The 21770-nt window shown below is 57.0% G+C and overlaps 1 protein-coding gene across 4 annotated transcripts in view; it reads left to right on the forward strand.

Moving 5' to 3' along the window:
* Positions 1–21770, forward strand: part of ADGRD1 (adhesion G protein-coupled receptor D1) — a 140975-nt gene that overhangs the window by 54748 nt on the left and 64457 nt on the right. For all 4 annotated transcript variants that reach the window (XM_057305803.1, XM_057305802.1, XM_026514669.4 and 1 more), the window contains 3 exons: positions 969–1079; positions 2844–2919; positions 8861–9002. In XM_057305803.1, the coding sequence (XP_057161786.1) occupies positions 969–1079; positions 2844–2919; positions 8861–9002 (329 nt within the window). The remainder of the gene's footprint in view (positions 1–968; positions 1080–2843; positions 2920–8860; positions 9003–21770) is intronic.

A 21770-nucleotide genomic window follows, 5' to 3' on the forward strand; every position in this document is an offset into this window, starting at 1 on the left:
CACCTGCACAGGTGTGCACACACTCGTGCACAGGTGCGCACGCCCCAGCGCACGCATTTGCACACACAGGGTGTAAACACACGGACAAAGGTGCGCACACGTGCAGGTGTGCACACACACACACACAGGTGCACACACACACGCAGCAGCAAACACACCATCAGCTCAGACAGACCTCTCTGCTTTTCTAAACTATGTTGTCCTTATGCAATATTACACTGTGGAGGGAGAGTGAGGTCGGGGCACCTGTGCTCAGCCGTGATGTGGACACAAAGCTGCGTAAGCGTTTGATGGTGACTCGGGGGCCGGACTGATCTTGTGTGACAGTCGTCTCTGTTCAGAACAGGGGTTGGAAAGTAGCAGCTCCTTTGAGTGTCTGTGGAATGAAAGGTACAGAATCAGGTTCTGAGAGCAGCTGGAGGTTTGGCCTAAATCCGCTTCTCCAAGATAATGGGTGCAGAGTCCCACTCGCGCTGACTTCATGGCCCCTCCTTTTGTAAATCTTTATTGAGGGAGTATCGCACTGCTGATACTCTCCCACAAGAGCCAAACCCTGGGACGGGGTGAATGGAACCACGTAGGTTAGTTTTAGTGGGAATCTGTTGGCTGAGATAGTGACTGATGGCTGGAAGGCCGGCATCTCCGGCACCTTCTTTCTCCTGTGTGTCATGGGTCCCCCAGAGTGGTGAGAAGCAGCCCTGAGAGCTGACGGGCTGCCCTGAGGGAAGAGGGGTCGCCTTGGGCCACGAGTCCCCCACAGTGTGTGGCCAGATGGACATGTCAGCCATACAGTGGAAATGACTTCCCTGGACCCTTATTTTTTTAGGTCGTCATTGTCTAGAGGTAATTACACTGCCCAGGGGAACTCATTCTGTTAGCAAAAGCAGAAGCAGATGGGGTTTTACAGCCCAATTTCCTGCGCTGTGGAGCTTACTGACTGTGGCTTCCTGTCTTTGGCTTGTTCTCAGAGTTTTCTGTGGCCAAACTCCTACCCGAGACCATAAATTCCTCCCACTACCGCTTCCCAGCCCAGGGTCAGAGCTACATTGAGGTTCCCCACGAGGCGTTCCGAAGCCAAGGTGAGTGTGGTTGCTGAGCCCGCCCCGGGCCCTCGGCCCTTGCAGATGTGTGCCCAGCTGTTACCTGGCGGACATGCCGCCCTCAGGCCTGCTTGCTTGTTCCTGCAGGAGCAGCTCTGGGCCAGCATTTCTCAGGGGGTCTTGGCAAGCACCTGAGATGCTCCGTCAGAATGCTGATTCCAAGTGTGCCCCAGCCCCTAAACTGAAGTGGGGAGGAGGGCTGGGAATCTGCACATTGGACAGGCTCTTGAGGTGATTCTAGTCCACTGTAAAAGACACCTGTGTCCTCCCAGATTGGCACAGGGACACATCAACAGGATATGGAGAGCCGTGGCCATCTCCCCTCCCCCACCCCGGGTGGCCTCAGGCTGGGTGAGGGGTCTGTCTGCCCGGGGGTCTACTTTTATCTCAGTGGTCTCAGGCAGCTCTGGCCACGTCAACTGCAATGACAGTCCCTCTGGTCCCTTGAAAAGTGAATGTCTCCACGGGCTTGTCCCTTGGGCAGTCGGGGGAGTCTTGGATTCTCAACTCCTGACATTCTGGCCGGAGGACATGCGATTCTGAGACTGGAGACCAAGAGCAGCCTGGGTGGTGTAGGGTCATGATGTCCCCTCCCCAGCAAGGAGTCGTCACTCGCCAGCCCTCAGGGGCCCATCTCTGCTCCCTCGATCTTCTGTTTGGCCTGTGTGAAAGGTGCCTGGAAATGTCAAAGGACACCCCACATGCACGTGGGCTGAACTACAGAACGGGGGGTGTCTGGGGATGAGGCTCTGATCTGCCGACTGCACGCATGATCTCTGCTCCTCTCACACCACCTGGCTGCATGATCTAGAAACCCCTCGTTTCTCACTCAGCGGGGCCGCGGCCTCATGCTCGGCCCTGTGGCAGCACAACGTATTGGTCACAAGGACCGACTGGCGGCTGGAATTCCTGGACTCCAGCCCTGGTTCAGCCACTTACTGATTGTGTTACTGAACCGGCCTGCGTTATAGGCTCCTCATCTGTAAAATGGGAAAAATGTTAGTACTGGACTCATGGTTTCGAGAATTGAATGAGCAAAGCCCTTCTACCTGGCACACCATGAGAGTGATATGATGCTAAATATATCCCTGAGATTTTAATGCAGTCAACGAATATCCCCGAGGAGCTCCGGAAGACAGCTAACCGCTTCCTCCTCCACGCGTCCTCTGCTAAGCGAGTGGAGGGACACTACATAAAAAACGATTCCTGTTTCAAAGTTGTCATATAGCAGAGAGGTGGGACGTAGCCAGAGGCATGAAGGACACCTGCGTGATCGCCGCCACTTGTAATCCCGCATCTGCTGCCTTCTCATGTGTTCGCGAGGCTGCAAGTGCTCCATATGCCAGCAGCAAATGGGACGTGCTCACCCAGAGGGTGCAAAGCTGGAGGCTGGCGCTGGGGCCGCTGCTGGAGCAGGGCCGTCTGCCCTCAGAAACTGTAGCATTGCTGGCGAGTCAGTCTCTTGCCGGGAGCTGCGGCATCTGTGTGTCTGGATTGGCTCAGGGCAGGAGCAGGCAGTTGTTGCCGTGGTTGAATCCACAGCTGAAGGGTCACAAGTTTCTACCCTGGCTCATGGAAAATTCCACCCCTGAGAGTCCCTCTCTCTCTCCCTTGGCCCCAGGAGCTGCCCCCAGGGTTTTGGGTGTGAGGGTTGGCCCTGTGCATTGCTGGGCAAGTGGGTTTGGCTGGGGGCTCTGCCGCTGAAAGGCTGACACATGTCTGTAACCCTCTTCTTTTCTGCAGCCTGGACCACCATCGTGGGCCTTCTCTACCACAGAATGCACGATTACTTGGACAACATCCAGCCAGCCAAGACCAAGTGAGTGTCTCAGGTCACACAGCAGGGAGAGGGCAGCGGACATGTGTGGGCCTGCTTGCTGGGGGCTGACCGCTGGGACACCCCCGGCTCCCCACCATCACAGGCCTAAGGGTCCTAGAGGACTCGCAATGCCAGCGCCTGGTGCTTTGCTGTTAGAGCCCAGACACGCCATATCCCTTTGAGGGTGACGCGGGACCTCGGACGCTGGGGCTTCAGCAGGCCCTGGGTGTGCAGGCTGGCAGTGCAGTGGCCAGGTCAGGATCCCCCTGGGAAGCCGTGGATGAGTGCCTTTGCTGCCCGGGCCTCGGCTGCCACTTGTGTAGGCTGGGGGCAACAGTGTGCCCCCGCATCCATCAGGGCTGGCTAGATATGTGGGCTTCGGCAGGTGACAGGGAGGACGGGGGCTCGTGGGAGCAGGACGGCTTCAGGCACAGCTGGACCCAGGGGCCCAGGGGAGGCCTCCTGACCTGGTTGCTCTGTCTCCCTCCTATGCTTCCCTCCGTGCTGGCTCCTTTCCAGGCGGGCCCCTCCACAGAGGCATGGCTGGCTCTGGCGGCTCAGGCCCTGTGGCTTCAAGTCCTGAGGTCTCAGAAGGACAGCAGGCTCTTACGCCAATGTGTGCATGGAAACTCAGGGATGGTTGTGATTGGCCTGTTTGGGTCATGTGCCCATCTGACTCCATCCTGGCTCCCTCCAATCACGGTGGCCAGAGTGTCCTGCTCTGTCATTGGTCAGGTCTGCTCACATGGGTGCTGTGGAAACTTGGGGAAAGCTGTGATTGGCCCGTTTGGGTCATGTGCCCATCCTGAGCCCAGTCATGGTGGCCAGAGTGTCCTGCTCTGTCATTGGCCAGGTCTGCTGACATGGCCCCTGTGGCCCGGCAGTGGGTCAGCCCACCCAGACCCCGGGGAGAGGCTGGTTCCTCTGAGGGGTGGGCCGGGGTGCCCCGCTTTTCCCCTCTCATGGGGTCCCCTTGCCCTGGCTTGGTGGGGCCCCGCTTCCCTGCCCTGCAGGGGCCCTCTCCTGCCCCTGCAGGGCTGGGCTCCTGGTGTTGACGCTGCCACCGACTGTGCCGACCCCTCTGTGATGGAAGCAGCCGCTGTTTGAGCCGCCGCCAGATAGAGGATGGGTGCTGAATACCTTGTAGCGGGGCACGTACCTGAGCCCTGACAGCATGTCTCCGATGCAGCCCCTCTCCCACCCCCTGGATGTCCGGAGCCTTGGGGAGACGGTGGGGTCAGGGAGATGACAGCCACGATTTTGCTGTACACCTGGGTCCCATTGCCCTGGGAAAGCCTGCGCGTTGACGGGTTTCCTTATAACTAAGGGAAGGGGACCGGCCACTCTTGATGTGTAATTTCCAGAATTCTTCAGGAGAATTGTCAAAGGAAAATACCATCACCTTTCCTCAGAAAGATTCCTTCTCAACTCTTCGGGGGATATTTCTCCAAATCCAAGGTCATGAATCAAAAACGGACTCTTCCTTGGCTCCCCCTTTACTTACCTGCAGCTCTCACACTGAATGCTCAGGCGGAAGCTGATTTGTTAGTGAAATGCATGAAATGTGTGTTTGAGGCACGGCTGAGCCCGTCTGTGGTCCAAGGGCAGGAGTGTGGGGAGAACAGTGTTTGTACCGCCATCCATATCTCCCTTCCGCCTCGAACTAGGAAAGGAAAGAGAAGGTGGAATTGCTTTCACCGACATCTGTGTGTACACGCATGTCAGGGACAGTTCTCTGTGACCGAGTAGAATCGCGATTCTAGCCAGCTGCCGACAAACTTTTCCATAAAGGGTCAGAGAGTAAATATTTTTGTCGTTACGGGCCACGATGTCTCTGTCACAACTTACTGAGTCTGCCGTGGAAGGCTGAAAGCAGCCGCAGACAATACACGAAGGAATGGGAGTGGCTGTGTGCCAATAAAACTTTATGGGATCAGGCAGCCACCCAGGCCCGTGTTTGCACACCCCTGCTAGACATGCCGTTACGTCGGTGCTAGCTGCGGTGCATGGGGGGAGAGGCTGAGTTTGTCCTGCTTTGGGGGGTCCAGGGATGCGCCTAAAGCTGGGCAGATGGAACAGTCCTCCTTCTCAAGGCCTTTAGACTCACCTCCCTGCTGTCCTCACTGCCCCGGGCGACCCCAGAGGGGACTCTTGGGAGCCTCAGAACCCGTGCTGCCATGACCCGGATCACCGTGTCAGCTCCTCTTGTCCCTGCAAGTCATGGGCTCTGAGACTCGCACAGGCAGCTCTGCCCCCTCACGCCCTTTCTGCCTCTTGCATTATCACCCATGGACTGCTTGAACCCTGTCAGCTGCAGATGCGTGCTCAGTTGGTTTCCTGAAGTCAAAACAGAAATATTCTGCAGTGATGAGCACACAGTTTTCATGTGCAGAATCTTCAGCTTGTCACGACTGGCATAAGGGGGCACTTAATGCAAAGGTATCTTATTGTCAAAATTAACCTTGAAGAAAAAGGCATCCAAATAGCTCACCAAGCACAGGCCCTGTATTTGTTGTGCTCTTTCCTGTGGCACCAGAACGGGACAGAAGCTGACCAACAGTGTTGTAGTTAGCCGCACAGAATTGGGTGCTGGGTACCTGGCTCTCTTCTCCCGGTGGGGCCCTTATCAGTGGTGTGAACCTGGGCGATGGCTGGCTGTCTTTGGCTGTGTGCTCCCCGTCTAGAATAGCGGTGATGACGGTACTGATGCGTGAGGCTGCCGTGAGCACTAAGTGAGTTGACTGTTTAAACAAGGCTTGGTGCTCTTAACATGACATGTAAGTGTTTGCTTTTATCGCCTCATAGGATGAGTGGACGTTCTGGCCGTATTGGCTGTGAGATAACTATCAAATTCCAACCACAGGTAGGAGCAGATGGGCGGGATCTGCGCATCGCGCTCAGTGTTCCTGCTCGCCTGCACGGCCACGTCCCTTCCCTTTTAGTGTCATGCACTGCGACCTTCATACATTCATGGCTTTTGTAAGAACGAAAGGTGCTGTGGGATTGTATTGTCCTCTCAATCCCCCTTTGGGGTGCGGTGGAGTCAGCACGTGAGTTTAGTGCATGAAGATGGGGGCGAGGCTGGGACAGGGTCTCCATTTTCACAGCCGAGCCCTGGGTGGGCCTCTCCAAGGGCCCAAGCAACCACTGCCGGGGGCAGCATCTGAGTGTCCCCAGGTGCTGGGGGGGGGCACTTAGCTGGTCCCTGCTATGTCACTTGCCCCGTCGTGATGAGGACTGCTCAGCTCTTACCCATGCTCGATGGTCGTGCTGTGCCAGGCAAGCAACCAGGACAGCCTTTTCCTCTGAGTGGGGCCAGGAGTCCGAGCTGGGCAGGGAGTCCAGAATCACCTGCTCCCACTGCCCCTCCACAGATGGAGACCCGGGCTGAGAGGGGATGGGACTTGAAGGCTGCCAGCTGGCAGAGGCAGGGCTGGGACTCAGGTGTCTGGGTTTCCATGTCTTGTTGACAGACTCACACGTGCTTCTGACGGGTGAGTTCCCAGAGAGTTTGGCCTCTGTGTCTGCACATGTTCTTCTTTGTAGAGTAATGCCAATCAGCTAATGCAGAAGGAATGACAGAATCGGAAAGACACCATCTTGCAGTCCTACATGTAGTTACTGATCAGGGCAAGAGTCATCAGCGGGTGTGGACACCCCTGGGTGACTGGTATTCAGGGAACAGAGTCATTTGCTGCCATCCCAAGGGTACTTGTTAATTTACAAAGTGAGCAGGGCATCTGAGTGTGGAGACAGCTGGCAGGCGTCACTTCAGCCAGCTGGTCACACTTGACATCATCCACAGTGGGACGTGATATCCTGTGTCCCCTGATGTGACACAGTGGGAGGGAGTTAATGTGGCCCATGGAGTAATCTTTCCCCAAAAGCTTGGTCTGGAGCCCCTCAGGAGAACACAGCAAATCTACTGTAAGGGCCATTTTGCAAACAGTGGCTGATGCTGCTGAATGTCCATGGCAGGAAGGAGAAAGAACCCTGGGGACCATTCCAGAATTCGGGGGCCTTCAGGGATATGCTCCCTAGCAGATGCACCGGCCTCATGGGGACCACGCAGAGCTCTGAGGCACAAGGCAGGGAGCAGGCATGACGTCACGTTCCTGAAACGGCGTCAAGATTCCGAGGGTGGATTGTGCCGTGGTATGCTGGGGGCTGTCTCCAGGTTTAGAAGGTACTTGCTAAAGTGTGGAGGGGGAGGAGTGTCATGGCATGCTTCCTCGTGGTTCTGCCAGAAGAAGAGAGAGAGAGAGAGAGAGAGAGTGTGTGTGTGTGTGTGTGTGTGTGTGTGGAGTGTGTCTGCCAGGTGAAGCAAACGTGCTAGAACGGTAGGGGATGGGGATCTAGGTGAAGAGAGAGTGTTCACTGTCCTCTTTCTAGCAAATTGTAGGCTTGAGGGGGAGAGGGGTTTGAGTTTCGTTATCAGGTAAAACTAGTCGAGGGAGGGAGAGGACTGTACATGCAGCTCCCAGAGACGCGGTTAGGCGTGATGACGCAAATACAGACAGGTAGCAGAATTCTCCACCGGGCTTTGGAGAGCGGGTAGGAGGCAGGCAAGGTCCCGACCAGACAGGACAGCAGCAGAGGGTCGGGTGGCCGTTGGGGTGCCCAGTGGCTCCACATCTCAGGCATTTGAGGGTAGCTTTCCCAAGTCAAAATTCACACCAACAGGCATTTGCTGATTACTGACAGTGTCAGGCGGGGCTGGGCCTACAATGAGGCAAGCAGGCACCGAGGGTGTGACTGAGGACAGGTACTCGTTCCTGGAGTCCTACAAGTGCCGCACGCGTGTGCCAGGCCCTGAGTGTGGGCACCTCCTTAAATCCTGCCCCGCAGGCTCCTTGCCTTGCCCTGTCTTGGCCCTGAATATCACTTTAACCTTGAAACTCCACGAGACAAGTACCATATATATCAGGCAGGATTCTTTGGATTGGGTTGTAAGGGTCGGAAAACCTGGCTTGACCTGTCTTAAGTAGGAGGGTACTTGGATCACGTAAGCAGAAGGGCTCACACGGATCTGGCTTCAGGAGCAGCTCGATCCAGCGTCCAGTGGATGTCACTCGGCTCTGTCTCTCTTCTTCCTTGGGCTGGGCTCCCTGCCCAGTTCATGTCTCCCCTCATGACTGTAAGCCACTGCCAGGGCCTCCTCCTCCAGGGAGGACATGCAGCAGAGAGAAGCCAGGGTCTCTGACCCACTGTTTTCCTTCTGAGTCTGGTTGCATCTCCTTGGACTTTCCTGGATCATGTACTCACCTCTGAACAATCCCCACGGCCGGAGGGAAGCAGTGGACCGAGTGGGTCAGGCCTGGGCAGCAGGGCTTCCTCCTCAGCTGAGGACAGAGTCAGCGGCAGAGCATGGGGTCTGGAGGTGGGGAAGGGGGCGGTCACCTGGAGGAAACTGAGGGCCTTTCTTGGGAGAAGGAGCGCACACGAAGCTGGGGAACCACAGGCGCTCACTGCACTGCCGTCGACCGCACCGTTTTATAAGCAGGGAGGTTGAAGTTCAGACAGGGTAAGTCACTTACCCAAGGGCACGCAGCAGAGTGAGTGGGATTGCTGAGATTCATACCCCCTGCTTCGACCCTTCTGTTCTCCGCACTCCCTGGGCTCCATCTTCTTCCACTGTTACCAGCTGTGCGAGGTCAGGGGCCCCATGCCGCCCGCCTGGGGTGCCGGCATCTGGCTTGGCAGGGCAGGTACCGAACGCTGGCGTTGACGCTTCGCCGGCAGCACTGGCAGTAAGTCTGCTCTGCGGGTCCCGGCTTCCAGCCCTGGAGGGCAGCGGGTACCGAACAAGGAAGAGCCAGCTTCCATCCAAGGGAAACTTCAGTCTCAAAAATCAGCGGTAACATTAAGTTCTAAACCCGGGTTCTGGCTGCGTGCCCTTCCCCTTTTCCCCGGTGGTAATGATTTTTCATTTACTTCCAAGGATTCCTGAGGCAGCAAATTACAAGAACCACAAGCTGTCTGCAGCCAGCTACCTGATTGCTCTGGAGGTGTCCCCACCGCCCGTGCTCTCCCAGAACCTGTCGGGATCTCCGCTTGTCACGGTCCAGCTCAGGCACAGGATGGTGAGTTCACGTGGGTTCGCCCTCACTCCTGTTCTTCAGCCTCGCTTCGAGCATGTCGGGGAGTCTGTGGGGCTGGAGAAGGCCTCTCAGATGGCGCGCGCGCGCTCCCTGGGCTTCCTCCCCGGGACAAGGTTTTCACATGGCGGTGGGACGGGGCTGGTCTCGCGGAGTTGACGTTGGGTAAAAAGGCTTTCACAGATGTGCGTGCGTGGACGTTTCTGCTTGACGGTACATGTCCTTCTTGGCGGAGCAGGTGTGGTGGGCAGCTCTCACTCGTCTTGATAGTAGCCCTTAGCAACATGCAGCGCTCTCTTCTCCGTGCGAAACATGCTTTGGGGCTGAGGGTGGGCCATTTCTCCACTGTTTTGAGTTGTGAGTTCTTGGTCCTGCTGGGTCGTAACTGGAATTCTGTCCACATTCGCTTCATCATTGTCCACGGGTAAGAATGACAAGTGTCCGGGGACATGCTCTGTCCTTTCAACAATACACAGCTTCTCTTGTGCAAGGATACGTCCCGAGATACGGTGTTGACTCAACATGTGAGTGTCGTGCTGTTCAAGCCTTTATTTATGAGCTCATCGTGGTTTTGGTCGTTTGGAGTTGTGCCAAAGACATTTCTCTCCAGGATTTCCTACTTTGTTCCATTCCATCCCGTCCCATCCCATTCCACCACCCTTGACTGAAGACCTACTGTGTGCCGGCCACTGTGTTCTGGACCCCTCTCGTCCGTCCACGTGGAAGTGTATTTTCATTCCCTGGGTCTGCACGGGCCTTTCCCACCACCTGCACACACAGTCCCGGCCTCAGAATGCCCCGGCACCTGGCTTCTTTCTTTTTAAAAAAAAAAAAAAATCACAAAACATGAAAACAATTGTAAATTGTGGTAAAATATACATAACGTAAGATTTGGCACCTCCACCATGTGTAAGTGCACCGTCCCATGTCACGAAGCACGTTCACGCCCCTGTCCATCCCCACACTCTGCCGTCTGCCCAAACTGATGCCCTGCCCGCAGCCCCTGGTGCCCACCATCTACTCTCTGCACCCCGAATCTGACTGCTCTGGGGACCTCGTGTAAGTGGGATCCTCCAGGGTTTGTCCTTGTGGTTCTGGCTTATTTCCCTCGGCACTGCGTCCTCAGGGTCCATCCAGGTGGTAGCTCATGTCAGGATTTCCTGCTTGGAACGCTGAATAACATCCCGTTTTCATGCATGTAAAATACGCACCGTCTGTGCCCACCTGCCCATCCGTGGACGTTGGTTGCCCCTCCTTCTGTCCGCAAGGCTGCCGTGAACGTGGGTGTGTGCTCTCTGTCCCAGGCCCTGCTTTCGGTCCTTCTGGGTGTGTGCCCAGTGGTGCTGAAAGGTCACAGTCCTAGACTGACACTGTGCCCCGACTCTGTTCACACTAAAGCCACCCTTCTAACTGCAAAAACATTCTCAGGGTGCCCAGAGATCTCTGGCTCGCCACGTGTCCTCTGTCTTCGATGTGTAGACACATTGGACCCCGTCGACGTCCGTGCACCCTCAGCCCGCATCCCCACCTCACTGGCTCCCAGGACATGTTCCTCTTGGGGGGCCACCCCTGTACCTGCTGGCCCGTCCCTGGAGCATTGCCTCCTCTGACTCCAAGTGGTGTCCCTGTGACGCAACCGTGTGTTTACTTCTCTGAATTCATGGAAATGCTGAGATGCCAGTGTCACCACATACTGATGTCAGTGAGGACCCAAACCCACAGTGGCCCCATGGCCTTGACATGAAGGCCCTGGTCAGGTAGGTTTCCCAACTCCGGGTGCCCTATGGGGTGTGTTTCCCCCAGGCCTGTCCATCCTCTGGGCTCCCGGTTTCTGCCCCAGTGCTGCCTTTCCCTCTGGGTCTGAACCTTGGTGCCAGCCTGGGTTCCTGTCTGTGGGAGCCATGCAGGACCCACTGTGACCTTATTGTCAGAGGGTCCCCTTCCTGGCTCAGAGCTCTTGTTCTTACCTACTTCTGCTGGGTCAGGAGCTTCCCTACTGCTCCCCTTGCTTCATCCCCCCCACGTGCCCAGACTAACCTTCCAGAAGCTCAGACCAAATAACCCCACTCACCTATTTAGAATTTTCCAAGCTTCCCCGAAGAAGAATGTAAACTCTGGGCATCAGAGGCAGATCTCTGGCCGCGTGTTCTAGCCCGACTTTCCATGTGAACTTCTCCCTCCAGGGAAGTTGGAGTGCTGGCTTTCCATGTTGGACATGTCCTCCTCCCACCTCCCGACCCCCCCGAGAGCCGTCTCTGCACCCTCCCAGCACCACGACAGAGGACCATGCAGCCCCACCGTGTAGCCGGCGTGGGGGGTTCTTGAAACCACTGAGCCCTTCCTCACGGGGCCTGGCGTTGAGCTTTGGTGCAGGGCAGTGGCTCGGTACCTGCTGGGTGGGTGAAAGCTGCGCTGAAAGTTGGCGGCCCCAAATGAGTAGCCTTGTCCTCGAGCTGTGCTGGCATCTGCGTACAGTCGCATGGTTCTTTCCGTGGAGAGGACGCTCGCCGCTGGGGCAGAGGTCCTCCCCGGCTGCCGCCATGCAGAAGGATGAGCTCAGAGGCTGTAGAGGTTTGGTCCGGGTGAGGTAGAGACGTTTCTAGTGCTTCTGTGTTGGTATTATCGTATGGCACGAAGAGAGTGTGAGTCTGCGATTAAGCAAGCGTATATAACGCAGAGAAGGCTTGTTTTAGAAGACTCTGGAACCTCGTGCGTTTGAGGCAGAGGTCAGGCAGGACAGGGCGGGCTCAGTGGCTCGGGTTCAGGGCAGCTTGTTTTAGAAGACTCTGGAACCTCGTGCGTTTGAGGCTGAGGTCAGGCAGGGCGGGGCAGGCTCAGTGGCTCGGGTTCAGGGCGGCTTGTTTTAGAAGACTCTGGAACCTCGTGTGTTTGAGGCCAAGGTCAGGCAGGACGGGGAGGGCTCAGTGGCTCGGGTTCAGGGCCTGTCGTCCTGGTGTGCGGCGACTGGAACGCCCCTCCAGAGCTGGTACGGATAAGAGCAGCGCGGTAACGTACGTGGCTGTGAAACGTCTACACCGTGGAACCGATACGGGTAAACACAAGGGTGGATTAGTCCTCTGAGAAGCTCATTCACTCACATGTACAGGCGTTGGTTTGCTCTACCGATATCGGCTCTGTGACGTCGACCGAGTGACCAGCCTTGCTGTGTCTCAGTCCGTCAGGTGTAATAACAAACGTGGGACTGATCACACGGACCCACGGGGCCAGTGAGCTCTCTTGTCCTGCCCCTGGTCTTCAGTGCGGACACAGAAGCCAGCCTTGGCTAACGTTAGCAAAGGGAGTTTTCCGGAAGGACAGCTCATAGCCCACGGGGTGGGGGTGGGGGACTCAGCCAGGAGGCCCGGTGCTGGTTTTGTCACTTTAGCCCCGTGAGGTGAATAGGAGCCGCCATGCTCTGTGTCTGTGTCCCCGATCTAAACGCAAAACTCCAGGAGGGAGAGCGAGAGGCTGTGGCCAGAAGGTGGCAGGGAAGCAGGTGCTGCTCCCCCAAGAGCACACGCGTGGTGCAGTCAGTCCGCGGGGGCTGGGTGGGCGGGCGGGAGGACGGCACACAGCGCTAATGCCCATGTGCGCTTGGCCACTGCTGCCTCTGGATGGGGGATGCGGCTGTGCACGCTGTGGAGCGCACGTGTGGAAGCGTGACAGAATCTAGTGTCGAGTGAGCAAACCTTCCAGAGGGTCTTAAAAACAAGGATGAGCGTGTATTTGAGCCCCGGTGAGGACCGCTGCCCGGGATGCGTGACCTTCGCGGACGAGAGAGGAGAGCGAGCGCGGGAAGGAGTGTGTAACACAGGGCTGCGTTTGCTTCCGTGGCGTCAGCAGTGACATCACGGTGACCAAGGACGTCCCAGAAGATGACACACTCGACCTTGTGCTTCGAGCGCGTGCGGGTTTGCAGGCTTCGGAGGGATGGGCGCTTGCGGAGGTTTTTACTCTCACGTTCAGTTTGACGTGTTTCTCGCAGGTTATTTGCTCACGACGCAGACGGACAGCGTGTGCTCGGGGCGGAAACGGACCCCTGCTCTGAAGGGTGGGGAAGCCCCTCCGACCTCGGCAGGAGCGGAGCCTCCCTGGGGGACGGTGCAGGGCCCAGCAGCGGGAAACATGGAAGGTTTCCTTTATCAGGAGCAGCCAGATTGTCCTCCGACATGCCCCGGGCTCACGGACAGGGGCTGTTTCCCTGAGCGCAGGGCCTGGGCGCCTTGACTTCCAGGGCCCGCAGCTGTGAGCGTGAGAACATGGCGCTGGGGCCCCTGGCCTCGGTCCTGCGGTTCACGGTGTGGGATTTGGCTTCGTCGGGGTATCGCCACAACTTGTGATTTTGTGAAGAGAAGCCTTAAATCTGGCTTTTAAATTATATCTCTGCATTTGTACTGTTGGCAGCTAATTCATATCCGCCTTTAACCTTGTCAACTGAAATGTACCTGGGTTGAAGTTCAGCCCGTGGGTCGCCACTTGATGAGCTCTATTTTTTCTTAGCTTTTTATTTGAAATGGTTTTAAACTCACAGAAAAATTGCAGGACAGTAGAGTTTCTGGGTACCATTCACCCACCTTCCCCTAATTCTACTCTTTAAAAGTAACTACTGAAGCCTGGAAACGGACGGTGATGTTACCGCACTGTGGACAGGCTTCAGATGTTCTCAGTTTACCCACTTAGGGATGTTTTCTGTTGAGGATCTGGCTCTCGAGAGCTCCTCCAGCCATCCTCGGTTTGGGACGATCTGATATCTTCTCAGGATTAGGTTGAGGTTATGCGTCTTTGACAAGGAAACCGCAGGAGTGAAGTCAGGCCAGTCTTACCATGTCTCATCAGCCTGTATCAGTTTCCTGTGGTGTCCTGACAGAGCACCACAGCGGGGCGGCTGAGACAGCAGAGAAGTATGTTCTCCTGGTTCCAGAGGCGCGGGGTCCCGGTCCCGGTCCAGGTGTGCTGCAGGGTCCCGGTCCAGGTGTGCCGCGGGGTCCTGGTCCCAGTCCAGGTGTAGCACAGGTCCCGGTCCAGGTGTGCCGCAGGGTCCTGGTCCCAGTCCAGGTGTAGCACAGGTCCCGGTCCAGGTGTGCCGCAGGGTCCCGGTCCAGGTGTGCCACGGGGTCCTGGTCCCAGTCCAGGTGTAGCACAGGTCCCGGTCCAGGTGTGCCGTGGGGTCCTGGTCCCAGTCCAGGTGTAGCACAGGTCCCGGTCCAGGTGTGCCGCAGGGTCCTGGTCCCAGTCCAGGTGTGCCGCAGGGTCCCGGTCCAGGTGTGCCACGGGGTCCTGGTCCCAGTCCAGGTGTAGCACAGGTCTCGGTCCAGGTGTGCCGCAGGGTCCCGGTCCAGGCTGGCGCCTCCCTAGCACCCCCCGCCCCGAGCTGCAGGCTCCGTCTTCTGCCGCGTCCTCAGGGATGGTGCCCCATGCGCATCTGCGTCCCGCTCTGCTGTCTGTGCAGATTCAGTCCTGTGGGACAGGCTCGTTGGGGGGACCCCACTTCACCCGTCACCCTGCACACACAGTCACATCCCGTGGTACGGGTGGTGGGCTCCCCTTGTGTGGGTTTGGGGGGACAGTTCATGACACAGGCAGTACGGGGCGCTGTTTTCTCTGGTGATGGCCGCTGTCATTGATTGGCTGAGGGGGCGGCCTCCAGGGTTATCCCCTGTGAACTTACTGTTTCTTTTGCAAATTCTGAGTCTCCTGTGGAGTAGAGCACGAAACCCCACGGCTCCTTGGTCTCATCATATTTTTACCATGCATTTTCGCTTCTCTTGGTGGTTGCTGCCTGCACGTTAGCACTGTACCATTTGCCTGGAGGCGGTTTTCCATTTCTGTCTTCGCTTCTCCATTTGTAAGTGCAGTTCTGTTAGAAGGACAACTTGCTATTTCCGTGTTCAATTACTTATTTATATCGACGTGACTCACGGATACTCATTTTATCCCATAGGTCGTAACCCAGTACTACCAGTCCATGTTTTGTTACTCAGATCATCCCAGGATTGACCATTTGGAGCTTTGTCCAGTTGGCTCCTGGGTCCCTTTGAGATGCCATCCTTGCGTTCGAGTCCTTCCTTTCTTTCTGGTGTGAGAGGTATTCTGGGCTCATGCAAGCAACCGTTTTCCAGAGAGCCCTGGGTCCTTTTACTGGGGAGAGGTGCTGAAAAGCCAGAGTCGAGGTGCTGTGTGTGCTCAGATCTGCTGGGGTGTCACTATTTCTCCATTCTCTGAGTGGACGGGGCCGGGAAGTGCGTGAACGCACGCGTGAAGCAGATGCAACCCCTGTGCTTCCCACATCTGCCCATCTGCACGTGGGATTCAGATGTGAGCTCCTTCTGAAGCTGTTTCCTGCCTGAGACCCAGGGATCATCCAAGAGCCAGGGTCACCTTGAGAGTTAGAGGCCTGGCTCTTGTTATTCTCGGTGTTTTTCCATGTTTGTGTAAGCCTGGGGCACACGTGGAGTCGTTCTGGAGTCACTGAGCTGTCCCCGGCGGGAGGCAAGTGTACTAACAGGAGGATGGGCTTGATTCACAGTCTCTTTGTCGTTAGCCCTACGCTGTGTGGTTAGAATTGTTTTACAGAGTTAGCTGGGCTGGTTTCCTCCTTCAGAGTGGCTTCTGATGCCTTTATGATAGAGTGAGATTTGTTGGTGCCTGTTTGTGAGACAGTATGGGCGTGGGCCTGTTCTGGTCCATTTCAGTGACTCGGTTTGGGGGTTTGTGTAGGTAACACTGCACGGTCTGAAGGTGAGGTGAACACAGGCAGGAGCTCAGGGCTGTGCCCAGCCCCGCTCCATCTGCACCCCCGGGCTTTCACCGCATCCCCACCCACATCCTGGCGGCAAGCAGCCCCATCAGCTCCTGGCTCATCCTTCTTTTGTGCCAAGTGAATCGACCCGTGTGTTCTCTCACTGCTCCTCCGGCTCTCAGGGAGGGGAATTAGAAGCTCTTTGGCATGTCGCAGTTCCCACTCCACAGGAAATCCTGGAAATCAGCCAGTTCATAGAATCTTCTGCTGTTTCTTATGGCTGCATAGCACTCCACCATGTGGCTTTAGTCAGCCATCCTGGGGCTTGTCCGGCTCCTCTGCTCACACAGGCAACTATGCTTTTCCGGTGTTTTGCAGTTACACACGGTTTGTTGATTTGCGAATGACCATGTGCACCTGCCCCTTCCTTCGGGGAGTGACACAGGCCCCTCGCCAGCGCGCCCTCCCAGGCCTGCCTCTTCCCTCCCTCGTTGTGGCCCCTGGCAGTGTTCAGGGGCCGTGGAGTGACAGACGGCAGAGAGAGAGCGAAGACTCTCTGTTTCTGCAAATGAGCTAATTCTGGGAACGCTTCTGCCCAATTCAGTCCTCTCCTCTCTTGAGATCCGTGCATGTGTTTAATTCACCTTTGTAGATACAACATTATGAACTGTCAACCACAGGTAGTAAGGATCTTACAGATTGAATATCACCATGGTTTGGGGAGCGGTGAGGCCTGGAATTAGCCACCCCCAAGGGAGAGCGCATTCCTGCCCAGTGGCAGAGAGGCCGGGCAGCAGTGGGAGCAGAGGGCTCCGCTGGACTGTGTGGGCCCGGGCTCAGTGTCCCCTGGGTCCTGATGGACGGCGGGGGGCCGTGGCTTTGAGGGAGGCCAAAAGCCACTGGGGCACCATTCAGGCTTCTAGATGCAAGACGCTAAGCAGAGAGTACTTGCAGGGGCATCTTTTTGTTCTGGAAGGCTTGGGGCGGGACCCGTGACGGCTTTCATCAGCCCTTGACCAAATTTTCCTGCCCCAGGAGCATCGGAACGGGCCAGAAGGCCGTGGGAGCGTGGAGCAGGGGCAGCCTCCCTCAGACCCTTCCCGCGTCCCCACAGCGTCCTGCACTCTGGGCTGCCGGTCTGGGCGTCGGGTAGGACTCTGCGTCTGTGTCTGCTGTGAAGCTGGAAGGTGCCAGTTTCAGAACTGGAGAAAAAGAAAGGGTGGATTAAAACGCAGTCCCCGTTTTAATGGTTGGTTACTGTAGTTATTTTTAAAAGAGAAAGGCTTTGAGCAAAGAATCCCGTCTTGAGGAGAGGCAGAGAGGAATTTTTATCATACCCAAAGAGGATGCTAATTGAGGCTTGTCTTCGCCAAGCGTTCTCTAGGGTTTTGGGGCTTTTTCTTTTGAAGGTTGCCTTTGCATTTCTGAGGATGTTTTTGGAGGCAGGCTTTTTTGAATTAAAATGATTCGTCTGATGGGAAGCATTTTTCGAGGAGGCCTTCACCCGCAGGCTGTGTGCAGCGAGCTCAGAAGAAACATGGGGTGCGCATAGACTGTCTCCCCGACTCCGTGGGGATGCAGAATGTTTATTCCAACGCCGGGCCAAGGCCTGAGGCCCACAGTTGTGGCACAGAGCACGGTGTGGACTGGGAGGGCTCTCCAAGGGGATGGTGGTGGCAGGCCCAGCCCGGGCCTGTCTTGGAAGTCCCCTAGAGGACAGCTCGCTGAGCTCCCCCACCCCTGCCCACGGTGCTCAGTCCATCACCCAGTGCGCTTTGGGGTTACTCTGGATGGTCCCGCTGCGGAGGACACCCGTGAGCCCAGGCTGTGTTCAGAGCCCGGGCTCTGGAGCATGCACAGTGAGGACACGGGTGGAGGGGGCATGCCTGGGGGGTGCTGTCTCGTCTTGGGGCCCCGCCATGGCCTTCCAGTGCCCTCCAGGGGGCTGACTCATTTTGTCAAGCGTTCCCTTCTGAGCCTGGCAGGAATTTCTCTTCCCAGAGTGCCTGCTTTACTGCCCGGGGGGGGGGGCACGCTGGTCACCAAGAGCCGGCACACCTGTGTCTCGTCCACCAGGGCTGATCAGCACCTGGAGCGGTGTCCACAGTGGCCCCTGAGTGACACTGAGCCCTCTGGCGCTCGCATCTCCGTGAGCAGAGGGAGGCTCAGACACGCTCAGGCACATGGCAGAGTCTGAACTTCGGCCTCTGGAATTTGCTTGTCTTTCAGGCACTGACCTCCCGACTCAGATAGCTCCGGCCTCTTTTGCTCCCCATCGTGTTGACAAAATTCGTCTCGTCAGGGCTCCCGCCGCGGTGCTGTGATTCTGGGCCCTTCTGTGTGTTCCGGTGTGGAACAGCGTCCCTGGCCTCTGCCGGCAGCATACCCTCCCCAGCTGTGGGGACCACATACGTCCCCAGACTGTGCGGGAAGTGTCTGGGGCTCCTCGTGTCCGCCGCTGCCAGAGCCGGGTCCTCCTCCTCCGTGCTGCGTCCCCGCCTGCCGTCATCACGTAGCTCTGCGCTCTTATCCATGGTTTGGCTCTTTCTGGGTTTGGGCTGTGAAAGAGTCACTTTTCTCTGTTTCTTCACTTGTAACATTCAAACCAGATGTACGACAAGTGCAAGCAAGTGGGTCGACTTCACGGTGGGGCACGGACCCTCCTGACGGGCTGTGGCACGGAGCTGTCACTTCCCTAGGATTTGTTGTGAGCAGGAAAAATGCTTTGTTGTCTTTTTATAGTCACTCTTAGGTGCGTTGGGGACCTCGAATATTCCTACCCTGCAGACTGTGGTGGAAACCGAGGTGCCCACATAGACTTATTTGACAGAAACACGGCACGCGCACACACTCCATGCACGTACACACACACACACACACACAGGCACATACCGACGCGTGTGTATGTAGCCCAATGTCACTGAAGTCCCAGCAGCCGGTGATACCCAGTGCTGACATCTTGATGGGCCTCCTTCAGCAGGTTCACGCGTGCGCTGTGAAGTGGGGTACACGCTCCATGCCGTGCGGTGCCTCCAGGTTTTGTTTAACACGTGTTCATGTGCCAGGAACTGAGCACCGTAAGTCACTTCCGTGGCTGCATTATAGTCTCTTGATCACCGTTCTGTGGCTACGCGTGGTTTGTTTCGTGTCTCCGTCACCGTAAACACCACAACGAGCCATTGTGTTCCTGTTCGATGTCACTTCAGGAGAACATCCTGGAGCAGCTCCGTCGAAGTCTGCACCTTGTCCTGCTTCACAGTCTGTTGTGGGCGTGTGAGGCAGGTCTGCGTTTCCTCACCACGGGGCGAGTGGGGTTCAGACGCATGTGTCGGGGCTGGAGTTCACAGTCCGCAGACCTGGCTTCTCACTCCCCGCAGTGTTGAAAGTAGACGTGATACGGAAGTACAGCAAGCTCGCAGAAATGCACGTGGGTGAGTGTGAACACACCTGTGAGCTTGCCCCCGCCCCATCCGTCAGACGTGGCTGGGACGACCGCCCTTCTCCAGCACCGCCTGCCTTCGGCGACTGTGCGCACACACTTGTTTGGTGCGAAGCCGGGAATGGAACAGCCGGGTCCTAGGGCACGCGCGTATTCAACCTGAGTAGGTAATGCCACGCCGGTTCCCGCGCGGATGCTGCCTTGCCCCCCACCGTTGGCTGGTGGGCATCCCCGCTGCCAGCACCTGTGGTGGGGGTCGTCCTAGCTTAGTCATTCTGGTGGCTCACAGTGTCTCATTTTGGGTTTTCATTTGCTTTGCCCTGGTGACTACTGAAGGTGGCTACCTTTGAGGGTAGTTATTGAACATCTTAATGTCCTTTTTTGTCTCTGCTCTTCAAGTCGTTTGCCCATGTTGGGTGGTTTGCTTTTTTCTCACTGATTTTTTTAGGAGTTCTTTGCATACGTTGGGTGGGAGTTGTTTTGGATGCGTGAATGGCAAATATCTTTTTCACCTGGTCTGGCCTTTTTACTCTTGGGGCGTCTCCTGAGGAGCTGCAGCTTTGACCTGTATGCAGTGTGATGCACCGAGCTCATGCCGCCTCGGCGAACCTCACCCCAGCCCAGTTTGCAGAGACACTCGTGGCTACCTAAAACTTCGTTGTTTTCTAGCCCTTCTCTGACTGCCCTCTGTGTGCTGTGAAGCAGGGTTGGGGTCTCCCTTCTGCAGGAGGGTCAGCGTCCCCTCCACAGCAGTGTCATCTTGCCGAAAATCAAGCGGTCACATCTATGTGGCTCTGTCTCTGGACTCTGTTCCTGCCTCCTGCCTGTTCATTCTGCTGCCAGTACCCGCCGTCCTGACTGCCACAGCTTTCCAACAGGCCCTGCCGCCTGCTCGGGGCCCTGGCTTTGCTCTTCCAGGCCGCTGTGGCTGTTTTGGGCAAGATAGCCATTGTCACATTTGATGCCCATTGCAAACTTCCCTTCAGGAGGCTGTTGGGACTCGTGCTGTCCCCAGAGGGCTCGCCGGCACCCATCTGCCCCGTGGCTGCAAACCTGGCAGCTACAGAGTCCCATCGCGCTGGTGTCGTTTTGCTCTGCGGTTTTATTTTTTACATCGTCTGTTTCCTTACTGACTTCCAAGTCTTCTCTGGCTGTGGCATCATCTGCCGCCCTGGTTTCTTACTCTGTTCTGGCCACGTGCAAGTCAGCACTGCTGCTGTTGTTGGTGTGTCCACTGTTTCTCCGCAAGAAGGCACGCTGCTTTCCTCCCTCTGCCGTAACAGGTTACCATGAGCTGAGTGGTTCAGACAACATGGCCTTGCTGCCCTGCAGTCAGGAGGTCGGGCCTCCAGGTCAGTCTCGGGGGTCTGTGCTCCTCCTGGAGGCCCAGAGGAAGATCTGTTTCCTTGCCTCTTGCGGCTCCAAGGCACCGCGTTCCTTCACTTGTCCCCCTTTCTGCATCCAGAGCCAGCAGCACAGCATCTTCAGACCTCTCTTCCTGACCCCGCTTCCGTAGTCAGCCTGCATCTCTGACATGACCCCCTGCCTCCCTCTCGAAGGACCCTCCCCACCTGCACATCTTTATGTTAAGCCTGTCCACAAGTCCCTTTTGCTACGTGAAGGGCATCCACAGGTTTTGGGTATGTTTGGACCCTGCAGATCAACAGGAGCCCCTTGCAGGGCCGTGCTGTCCTGGTCCTCGGGGAGATGGGCACAGCCCCGCTGCAGGTGAGCACTGTCCCTCCTGAGAGTTTCTGCATCCAGCCCTCTTCACTCCGACTGACGTGGCGGGACGTGGGGGCAGATAAGTGCTCGCAGCGTGTTATCCCCCACCCGCCGAGGCCGGGCCCGAAGTGGACACTGTCCAGCTCCCGTCCCAGATCACTCCTGTGACCGCTGTCTCCCCTCTGAGCTACAGTCTGCCGACTGTGCTCCCATTTCCGGCGTGTCCCACTTCATGCAGCGTCACGGTGGTGTACGTGGTGCCCGTCACTGTCGCTCTCATGCACACCCCCTCTGCTGCCTGCCCTGCGTTTCCAGTGACTCCAGTGCACACAGAACTGCTGTCCCCTGCCTCTGCCAGCGGTCCCCCACCAGCAGCAGAGCCACCTTCTAAAGAAGCACATCGGGTCATCTGCCTCTCTGCTGGGGAGTCTCCCAGGCTGCCTTCCCAGGGGGTGAAGAGAAACCCCTCCCCATGGCCCAGTGTGCCCGTCTCAGCCCCCCCCCCCCCCCCATGCCACCCTCCTCATCCGCCCCTACTGCAACCACAGGGCCTGTGCACATGCTGTTCTCTCTGCCTGGAGCAGCCCCCTGCTCCCGTTACTGGCCACTCCCAGTGCCCCCCCGTCTCAGCTCTGCTGTCACTCATGGATCGAGCGGGCATCGCTGTGGTGTCCCGTTTCTGGTGGCACTGCGTGCCTCACGGGGTCGTTTTGTTAGTGTTTGTCTCTCCCCCAGCTTCCACACGGGGTGCGTTCTCCCTCGTCAGGCTGTGCACAGCATGTGGTGCTAAGGAGAATGGGGTCACGGAGCTGGGAAAGCTGGTGACATCCTCCAGGTGACACAGCCAGGC

This window comes from Ursus arctos, unplaced genomic scaffold (assembly GCF_023065955.2).
Source record: "Ursus arctos isolate Adak ecotype North America unplaced genomic scaffold, UrsArc2.0 scaffold_34, whole genome shotgun sequence".
Classification (NCBI taxonomy): Eukaryota; Metazoa; Chordata; class Mammalia; order Carnivora; family Ursidae; genus Ursus; species Ursus arctos.